The 10775-nt window shown below is 36.9% G+C and overlaps 1 protein-coding gene across 10 annotated transcripts; it reads left to right on the top strand.

The window, feature by feature from the left end:
• Nucleotides 1–1455: 1455 nt before the first annotated feature.
• LOC103946090 (sucrose-phosphatase 1) lies at nucleotides 1456–7309 on the top strand. 10 transcript variants are annotated; one of them, XM_048572630.1, is made up of 8 exons: nucleotides 1461–2034; nucleotides 2379–2564; nucleotides 2685–2879; nucleotides 2984–3274; nucleotides 3472–3658; nucleotides 6709–6753; nucleotides 6859–6962; nucleotides 7088–7309. In XM_048572630.1, the coding sequence occupies exons 1-7, from the start codon at nucleotides 1657–1659 to the stop codon at nucleotides 6861–6863; spliced, it is 1287 nt and encodes a 428-aa protein (XP_048428587.1). In that variant the 5' UTR covers nucleotides 1461–1656; the 3' UTR covers nucleotides 6864–6962; nucleotides 7088–7309. The 10 variants fall into 10 exon arrangements, with proteins under 10 accessions (XP_048428595.1, XP_048428587.1, XP_048428586.1 ...); XM_048572629.1 differs by having other exon boundaries at nucleotides 6859–6963; nucleotides 7083–7309; XM_048572632.1 differs by lacking the exon at nucleotides 7088–7309 and adding an exon at nucleotides 6352–6615 and having other exon boundaries at nucleotides 6859–6958.
• The last annotated feature ends 3466 nt before the right edge of the window (nucleotides 7310–10775 follow it).

The following is a 10775-nucleotide window of genomic DNA, read 5'->3' as shown; positions in this document are numbered from 1 at the left end:
TCAAGTTTTGACGTGCTATGAAACTAGGATGGAACAATTTTTGGTTCAAGTGTCCAATTGCAGAAATTTGTGAAATTTTTTCCATAATGTGCATGTGGTGTGCATATGATGTGCATGGCTACATCTTAATATGAGAAGCGGGAATGTTCACTAGTTATGATGCACGTATGTTGTGTCCCGATTAGCGAGTATGACCACAACCTAGTTGGCCTCGGCAAAAAAAAAAAAATTAAGAAAAAGCTTAGAGGACGCTAAGGGTCATGCATGTCCATGAAATAACGACAACGAGTATCATGTTTTTCACATGCACAGTTAAGTGGTGATTGGTATATGTAACAAAACTTTTCAAATTGCCACTGTATCCTTATATATGTAACAATTATGTTTTAATTGTATCCACTATTCCAATAGGTTGCCGTTAAAGTTTCTTATTAATGCGAAAAACAACTTGTTGCTCGATCTCCAATTCTGTGCATATCATGTGCATGTATTGTACATATGATGTGCAAATAGTGTATATGGTGGTGACGTCACATGTGATGACGTCATGTTTTTGATAAGATGAAATAGTTGTGAGCTCTAAGTTTTTGGGTTGGCTCAGATCTATGAGCATATCATGTGCATGTCGTGTACATACAGTGAACATATCCTGAATAATTCATCCAACAAAACACCAATTTTTGCCAATTTTTAGTAAACACCATCACAACATTCAAACAAGATAGGGATACTATGATATAGAAGAGGGAGAAATTGATTAAACTTTGTTTCACTATTACTTCATACATCTTCTGGGTTTAATCTCCCTTTCCCCAAATATGAAAAAAGTCACTTCTTTAATCCCACTAATCTGCAAATATTGGAAGGAAGAGAGCAAACAACAAATGAGATTTCTTACTTTTGGTCAATAACATATGGGATTTCTTGTTTTGATGGTGTTACCCCTTCTGTCTAGGATGTTCGTGAAGAGAGAGAGGGCTTTGTTCCCAGCAGACACTGTGTGTGCACCAGTAGTTAATGACTAAGCTTTGTTCCCACCCTTGATGCAAGTCCAATGGCGGTGGTCTCAAGCCTCGATTGTTTGTCGTGTTGCTAGAAAATAGCCGAAAAACTTGCAGTTTGCTTGAGTTTCGATCTCAACGATCGGGGATGAGATTCGTGACAGGGCTAGGTGTTTTGGATTCGTGAGGACAAGATGAAATTGGTGTTGGCTTCGTTTTAGACGGTGTTGGTTGGGCCGAGTGTTCACCGTGTGTGCACAATGAGAACATGAGAGAGAGCGTGAGGAAGAAACTGAGAGAAGAGAGAGGGAGGGAGAGAGAGTAGAGAGAAATAAAAAAATAGAAGGAAATGATCCATTTATATATAAGAGTAATTAAGTTATTTCAATGTGTACAAAAAATACTATTTTGTCCAATTATTGTGCATGTTTAAAAAATTCTATTTCTATCTTGAAATCATAAAATGTCATATTTCTGTCTATTTCCTATGAGAAATCCGCAACTCAAAGTGACATTTTTGTGGTTGGAAACTTGGACGTACGTCACCAAACCAAGAGGAAAGCAATGAATTCAGTCAGTCGTCAAAACACATAAGGCGGGCGAGCCGCGCGTGCCCAAGTGGGAGTGGAAGTGCTGAACCCAATCGGCAACCCAGATGATGAACATGAATTGTCGTCTGAATGGCCCTGCTCGTCTGATGCTAGTCTCAGATCTTGACTACACCTTGGTTGATCATGATGCGCCTGATAATCTCTCCCTTCTCAAGTTCAATGCGCTGTGGGAATCATATTACCGCCATGATTCTCTGCTGGTATTTTCCACCGGAAGATCACCCATCACGTACAAACCTCTGAGGAATCAGAAACCCTTGCTAACCCCCGACATCACCATCATGTCCGTCGGCACTGAGATTATGTATGGCGGTGGTACTGATATGATTCCTGATCTTGGTTGGCAACAGTTTCTCAGCCACAGATGGGATAGAGCCGTGGTTGTTGAAGAAACTAATCAATTTCCTCAACTTACTCCTCAGGTACCTTTCTTTTTTATTTTTCCTTCCCCTATGTTGGAATTATTTATAATTCCGAAGATATTCTAATTTAATCTAAACTACTTGGGTGTCATGAGGGAAGTGCACTTGTCTAACCAACTCGACTACGTCCATATGCTAGTGTGAGCATACACAAAAATGTACCTTAGCCCAAGAGTTTGAATTTCGCTCTTCTTCGTAAAGTAGAATAATTTAGAGGGAAAAAAAAAAAAAATCTCACATTGTAGATGGTGTGAGCTCTAGTTTAATTATTACGTTTTTACCGGTTAAGATAAACAACACTTGTGCATTTGAAAATTTGAAAATATGATATGAGATTATTTCAGGCAGAGGGAGAGCAACGACCTCACAAGGTTAGCTTTTATGTTGACAAGGTTATGGCATTCGAAATAATGAATGTTTCATCACAACGGTTGGAGAAACGCGGGGTAAGATTTCCTCGATTGTTTTCGTTCTCTAAACCTTTTTGCTACACTCCAGAGCATTCACAACTTCATTTGGAAACAAAACTGGTACCACTATATTTATGTATATATATATGTATTCTCTGAAATCATATTGCTTTAACTATTTGAATGCATCTTTCCTTAAAGCCTGTGATTTGTCTCTGATCTTTATACGCATTTGGCCAGTTAGACGTAAAGATCATTTATAGCAGTGGGATTGCTTTGGACGTTTTACCAAAAGGTGCTGGTAAAGGACAAGCTCTTGCATATCTGTTAAAGAAATTCAAGTTTGAGGAGAAACTTCCACACAACACTCTTGTTTGTGGCGACTCTGGAAACGATGCTGAACTCTTCAGTCTCCCTCAAGTGTATGGGGTGATGGTCTGTAAGTCTTAAACGTTTAGTTCATTATTTGCTTTCTTTCTTTGCATAATCATATTGTTAGGTTATTAATAAGGATAAAAATTGTTAGATTGAATATGCAGGTGAGTAATGCACAAGAAGAATTGTTGCAGTGGTATGCAGAAAATGTGAGCGACAATCCTAATATGCTTCATGCAACTGAGAGATGTGCAGCTGGTATAATACAAGCACTTGGACATTTTCATCTAGGTCCAAATGTATCGCCAAGAGATTTCAAAGACTTCCGAAAGTGCAAAGTGGAAATGTCCAGTCCTGCTCATGAGGTAGTCAAATTCTTTTTGTTCTATGAGAGATGGCGCCGTGCTGAAGTAGAGAAATCTGAGGAGTATATCCAAAACTTAAAACCAGTCTTTGTAAGTATGACTTGTCTGTTTTTTCCTTTCTTTCTTTCCCCGACGCCATTTTTTATTTTGCAACACCATGCTTCAAGTTAAATTTATAGTCTTGTAAATTAAGTATGTCTTGGTTATGTGCATTGAAGGTTGGACTAACTGATGCGGCTTTAATTCTGGTTTTTTTCTATTTTTTTGTTTTCTTTCCGTTTCTTTAGCATTCATTGGGTATCTTTGTCCATCCCTCCGGAGTTGAGCTACCTATCCACCAGTGCATAGATTCGTTGGCAGGGTTGCATGGAGATAAGCAGGGAAAACAATTTTGGACATGGGTGGATCGATTATTGTTGGTTCAAATTGGCTCAAATGCATGGCTCGTGAAGTTTAATAAGTGGGAATTGTGTGGTGTGATAGGAGCATATTCATGCGACTTAAATGGCTTGTTCTCGTGCATTTACGTTATGTTTCTTTAGTTATTTTAGTACTTTAAGCTATTTTCGTGTGTTTATAGGTCCAAAGGGCTAAAGGAGCAAAAAGATGCATTTTGGAGACTTTTGGAGCACTTTTGGGCTAAGGATGGATAGCTTATGCTTGGAGCCAAAGTGTTGGACGAAATTGAAGACCTAATTGAAGACCAAAGTGTTGGAACCTTGTTCCCTTTAGTTTTAGGACATCTAAACCTTTCCTATATCCTTAGCCGTGCATAACATTCCAACATTCCACTCATTCATTTCAGCCACACTCCCACATATCATTACTTATCATCACCACTTATCACTTATCAAACCATTCACTTATCACTTATCATCAACATTCACTTATCACTTATCATAACCATAACCATACCTTCCTCCTTGCAATTCCACATGCATTCATCACCAACACAATCATCAACAAATCCACCCATCCCATTCATCATTGCCGTGCATAACCCACCATCATTTCCAACCCATCACTCCCATTCTTTAATCCAATTCAGCCATTTAATCATTCACCTTGCATTTCCATATTATTCCTTCATCATTGCAGCCACCTACATGCATTATTTATTAAACTCTTCATCATTGCAGCCAGAAAATCATCAAAAACTTCCCAAACACATGCACACACATGCAATTCCAGCACCAACAACAAGCCATGCCGTGGGATCCTTTGTGCAATTCCAGCTTTCCACAACCAACCTAGCTGTCATTGCACATGCATTCATCATCATTCCCCCTTGCATTTCAGCCACATTCACTCCCCCTTACCTTGTGCCGTGACTTCCCTTTCTTTCCAACATAATTCACATGCATTTCAGATTGCATTCCCATTCTTTAATTCAACCAACAAAATCATTCATTCCACATGCATTTCCAACCACACACTCACCCACACAATCTGCCATCATTCACAAAAAACACCATCATTGCCGTGCATCCCATTCCATCTCCCATTTCAGATTGCATTCCATTCATTCCACCCTTTAATCACATGCATTCCCCTTTGAAATTCCAGCTTTCCACCTAGCTTTCCACCTCACAACCACCAGAAAACATCCCATGCCGTGTATTCCCTTTCATTTCTGTCAAAGCACATGCAATCCCACCCTTTAATCACATGCATAAATCAGCCACATGCATCTCCCATCACCATTCCAGATTTCCACTAAGTTCCTAGCTGTCATGTTCCCCCCATTTCGCCTATAAATAAGCATCCATTACACCTAAATTGACATTCATTCTTCCATACACATTTCAGTCACAAACACCAACCATTCCCTTGTGCCGTGGCCTCCTCCTTCCATTTTCACCACTCCCCCAAACCATTCACACCATCAAACTATCCTTAGACCTTGTGCTACAACGAAGAGGAAGATAAGAGGGCCTAAACGTTCATACAATTCAAGTTTGAGTTGTTGGAATGTTTAGGTGTTTCTTTGATTTCAATGTTTAATTTCAATACTCTTTGTTTTGTACGAATGAGGAATGGAAGAGAAGAGGACCTAAACGTTCATACAATTCAAGTTTGAGTTGTTGGAATGTTTAGGTGTTTCTTTGATTCTCTTTGTTTTGTATCATGAGGAACTAAACCCCCCTTAGCTAGGGGGGGATTCGAAATATATGTTTATGCTTGCATTTTGATTTGATTACTTCTAATTGCGTTTCATAAGTTGTGGATTCAATTTGTTTAACTATTTGATTGATAACTTATTTGTGTATGTTGATTGAGAGTGCACACTTAATTTTCATGCATGAATTTGACGCTAGAATATAAGTGAGTTTCACGTAATAGTTATGAACTTATATTCACAAGTAGTGGAGGTTGCTTATAAACAATCGCGTTAAACAAATTCTTGGCATAAGTTTCATGCAATCATAGTAACGAATGCCTCGTCAACACTTATAATTTTCATAGAGCATAATGATTCTTGCTTGTATCTCTATTATGCAATCATGTAGGGGACTTGTGGGGAATGCTTTGGGTTGTCATATGCAATCATCCAATTCATTAACTTAAGGAAAACTTGACGGTTAATTTAAGCGGACCTAATTAACCCGGGGCGTTGAGAATTCATGGTTTATTGAAACGCAATTGGAAATCGTTTTATTATGCAAGTGTAACATGTATGGAGATGAACCCCTTTGCTAGCCATCTCATCCATTCTATTCCATCAATTTCATACTTACAATCTGTTTTAATTAGAATCTGTGCAATTAGTTTAATTTCGTCCAAAACTCAATCCCCCCTTACTTTAATGTCCAAATTAGTTAGAAAGTGTTTTGATTTGTGTTTCTAAGTATTTTGATTCAAGTTTTCATCCAATTTCGTCCAAATTAGTGTAGGTGCTCAAAACTGCCCAGAAAGTGGTTTTTAGGCAGTTTTGAGTCTTCTAGTTGCTGTTTTGGGTTTTAGGTTTGTTTAAGTGTTGTAACTTTTAGTTTTGCATTCTTTGAGTCGAGTTTAGTGTTTTAAACTTTGTTTTTGAGTTTTTAAGTCAATTTCCAAGTGTTTAGCAATCCCTCCTAATCCCCGGTCTAGAACGATCCCTACTTATATCTATACTACAATTGTCAAAAAGAGGGTTTAATTTGTGTGCGTATAATTCTCGCATCATGGTGAGATGAGTCTACCTTTCTAGCATTTATACGAGATAGAAAAAGAATTGGAAGAATACATTCGATTAGTTAATCTAGTAGAATATGTAATGAAATAGTTACATTTGTATCAAAACGGGTAGCTAGTCAGTAGTTAAATATCTGAGTAAAGGACGATTCTTGAAATAGAAACGTGAAAGTTGAGAGGGCATATAAAATGTAAGTGGACAAATTTAGGGAGCTGCTATTAGCACTCCAGAAAAGTCATCAGGCATACAATATTTTGTGAGTGCTAATTATCGTGCAGAACTTGATGATTTAGTTATCTGATAGTAACGGATTGGTATTGGTGAAAGATTGATGGATTAATTGTTGTAGACAACGAGCGGCAATGCTGTCTGACTAGTCCTGATGAGTTCGAAGGTATAACCTTTTAAGTTCATGTCCCTCGTCGGCCTAGAATGTAATAACTTGGAGAGATTTCAATCTGGTAGTTATATTACTCATGATTTGTTATGGCTTTACCAGGCTGAGGTGCCAGATGCTTTCACTTGGCTGCACATGCATCAGACATGGCTGGACGGTTTGGAAATTAAAGAACAAGAAAGATGGTTATTTTAGCTTCCTAACCAGGTCTGCATCTATTATTTTGGGTCAAGATCGCGAGACACATTTAGATACTTTCTTAGGGTCGGGATCGGGGGATCTGATTCCATATTGTTTACACATCTATCTTGAATGCTGTGTTGCGGAATCCGGTGGTTAATTCCAAGTTTGCTGGTGACGATAAGGCATCCTTGTACATATAAGTTACCAGGACCAGGGCAAGGTACATGGTGACTAAAGTTTGATTGATGTGTAGGCCAATTGCAGAATAATAATGCTACTAAGTATACAATCTGATATGCTAGTTTACACAATGTGATGCAATAAGTACTACATTCGGTTGCAGTAAATTAATTATCAAGCTATTCCATTTCGTTTTCAGTCTTCTAGGTTTTGTTTTTGCTTTTTTGAAAACTGAAAACTTGTTTAGTAACTATTTTTAGTTTTGATTTGGGGTAGATAAAGAAGCATGACTTGATTCCCTGTATTATATGTATAGTTTGCTGTGTAGCCTTCCCTGTTCTCTGTCACGTCAACACAATGAACGGCAACGGTAACTTATTTGACGGAATATTGGAAAAGGATATATTGAGAATCAGTGCAGGTGTTAAACTGGAGAAATTCTTCATTGTACCAGGAATGGATGGTACACTACGTGTCATTGTATAAGTGGAGAGACGTATTTTTTACATTGTGCATCACCTTTTTGTTATGGACATACTAAAATATCTCTTATTAAAGTGAAACAATATAGAATGTAAGGAGTAAAGTGTGGCACGGAAAAAAAGTTTAGTTAGGTAAAGTAAGATAGTATAGAGTTGGGGAAAGAGGGGGGTAAAGTGAGAATATGGAATGTGGGGAGTAAATTGCGACAATATAAAAGATAGAGAGGAAAATGAGATTTGATAAAGAGTACAAGTATCATAGTTAAAATAAGTCCCATGTAACTAACTCGAAACCAAGTTTTTATTTTTTTATTTTTTTTATTTTTATCTTTTATTTTTAAGAGGGATAATTGGTAGTAAGCCACGGTTATCCATCCGTTTCGGGGGCTGGGAAGACTCACAGAGGCATTTCAGCCTCTCCTTGGCCACAAGTCTGGCTTCCACACCAGCAATGAGTTTCGAACCCGAGACCTCTAGTTTTTAGTTTTAAGGAAGCCTCGTAATTCATTATTTATCATTGGGTTACTAGTTCGTGGTTAACTCGAAACCAAGTTGACCGTATGGGTTTGGTTGGTTCATCTGTTTTTCATCATGAAGGCCTACTCTTAGACAAAAATGGTCACATTCTAATGAAGGGCATTCTAGGACATGTGAATGTATTATAAAGAGTAGTAGTCACGAGCTATTCCATCAAAATTTGTAACAAAAGTCACATCAGCAAAAACTTTAAAAACTTTAAAGACCAACTTGGAGCGAAATAAAGTTGAAGTACTAAAGTGGAAAATACCAAGAAGTTGAGCCAAAAAATGTGAAATTAATCATAAAAATAATAGAGTGTTGTTGATACGGCCAACTACTTTTTCTCACCGACCAAACTAGTGTTAATATTCATCATGGATGCCACGCCTATGAGGCGAGGATAGAAAAGTAATTAGGGGGTCTAGAAGCGCTAAAAAAAAAAAAAAAACAATTTAAAACAAGTGATGGATTATCTTAGTAGTTAAGACTTTCATTTTTAATCAATTATTTAAATCCTTTCCTATTTAATTAGTGTAGAATATTTTTCGTAATAGAATAGCTCAAAAAAAATTAGTCTTTGAAAAATGATTAAAATTAAAAAAAAAAACGTAGTGCTAGATTACATATTCATTTTAATGCCTTAACATGTACTTTTATTAAAATTTATTTTCTATCCTTGTTATTTAATGTGTAACTTTATTTAATGTCTTCACATTAAAATGTTAATTTTTGTTTTTTGTCAAACAATAAATTTGTTAGATTAGATGTTAGATTAGGAAGTCGATAGAGTTTCAAAGTCTTGCCGTATTGCAAGGGCAACACTTTTCTCCACCACTGTGATAGAGGGTCACTTGTTTTAATTTTAATAAAAAATAATGAAAAGGGCTTGAAAACTTTGAGTTTTAACGATAAAGACAAAATAAAGGGTAAAGTGAATAGTATCAGGTTTGACTTTTTAGTGAAAAAATGTGATTTTTCATTAAAGTGAACAGTACAGTAGGTTTTTCGTTAAAACTCTCTTAATTTTATTAATATGCACATATTAGTTCTTTAATTATAAATGAACAAAATAAGAAAATTTTAAAAGAAATTAGTGACACATAAATGTGTAAATACACAAGTGTACAAAAATGACTCTACCGAAATATATAAAATTGATTTCATTGTACCGCATTTGTACCTAAATATTTGTACCGAAGTATATTATAATGAATCTAAATATATGTACCGAAATGTATTATGTTGAATTAATGTACCTAAATGTCAATTGTCATGCCCCGATCCCAACATACGTCGAGAATCGACACGTGACAAGGAAAATAACGTTCGTTGAATACGGTATAAGCGACTGAATGAAATACTTTAAATGATAAACCAAATTAATATGAAGGTGACTAAGTTATCCACTTGATATTTACAAATATGTAAATTCCAAAAAGAAGTACAACCTTCGCCAGACTAAAAACAAGTTCAAGATGCTCAAAAGAAAGTCCCAAAATAAAAAGTACAAGAGTGAATCAAGGGTAACCTAACGCTCCAAGTCTCTGATACCGCACTGCTACCCCCACCTACGAACGTCTCGAAGTCTACTCAACCTGTCACCTGTATGGTTAGTGCCTACACCATCGAAATGGTACATCGGCAACCATCAACACAATATAAGCTGCGAAGCTCGTGTGAGTGACAATAATACCAAGGATGTGAGACAAATATTAAAAACCATCCATCATACACAATTTATAAACATTGAATGTAATTCCTTGATAATAATCAATACCAAACCTTTGAAACTCCGAAGGAGTCACCCGGACATCCAAAAGTTCATTTGAAACAACTATAACATCTCACACCCATATTCACATACACACAATGAAAGTAGAATTAGGGTGACACAGTTTATCCAAAGCCTACACCTTTGTAACTATCTCAAACCAAACTCAATGAACTAAGGTGGATACAATCCCGGACCATCACTCAACGGGATTGTGGAGTAAAGGGGATTCCGGACCACCTCTCAATGGAATCCGAATGGTTATGATTTCGAACCATCACTCAACGGAATTGCGGAGTAGAAGGGATTCCGGACCATCTCTCAACGGAATCCGAATGAGTACAATTCCGGACCATCACTCAACGGGATCGTGGAAAGTCAACACCCATAAGGTACAACGGTTCAAAGAATTGAGACCAGCACAAGTTACTTCATTTACAAAAGCTCAACCAAGAGAAGTAAGGCATAAATACTAACTTTTAGAACGGATCAACGAAACGTAAATGAAACAATATCGAAGCAGCAAATCCCCAATGGGTTAACAACCCACCACTAGCCCTCACATTTCATCACATCATGCCAATCAAACAATTTACATCATATTTCAAAATGTAATAGTCAAATCTCATTTCATAAAATAGAAATATATTTATAACACTAAGTCATACCCTCACAGAGTAGTAATTACAAAAGCAAGGTAATCACTAATATCACATATATTAAATTCACTGACCTGGAGTCCACGCTAATGCACCTTAGCACGAGAGTCAAGGCATCACGTTCTATCACCTCCTGAACAAAGCACAAGTCCACATTTAGATTTCCTTCGATAATTCACATAATCAAAAACTCTCATATGTCTCCCACAACACATTTAATAAGGG

This window comes from the organism of the source record quoted next, unplaced genomic scaffold, assembly GCF_019419815.1.
Source record: "Pyrus x bretschneideri cultivar Hongxiangsu unplaced genomic scaffold, Pyrus_bretschneideri_v1 Contig62, whole genome shotgun sequence".
Taxonomy (NCBI): domain Eukaryota; kingdom Viridiplantae; phylum Streptophyta; class Magnoliopsida; order Rosales; family Rosaceae; genus Pyrus; species Pyrus x bretschneideri.
Note: the sequence above shows the minus strand (reverse complement) of the source record. Positions and strands in the feature narration are given on the sequence as shown.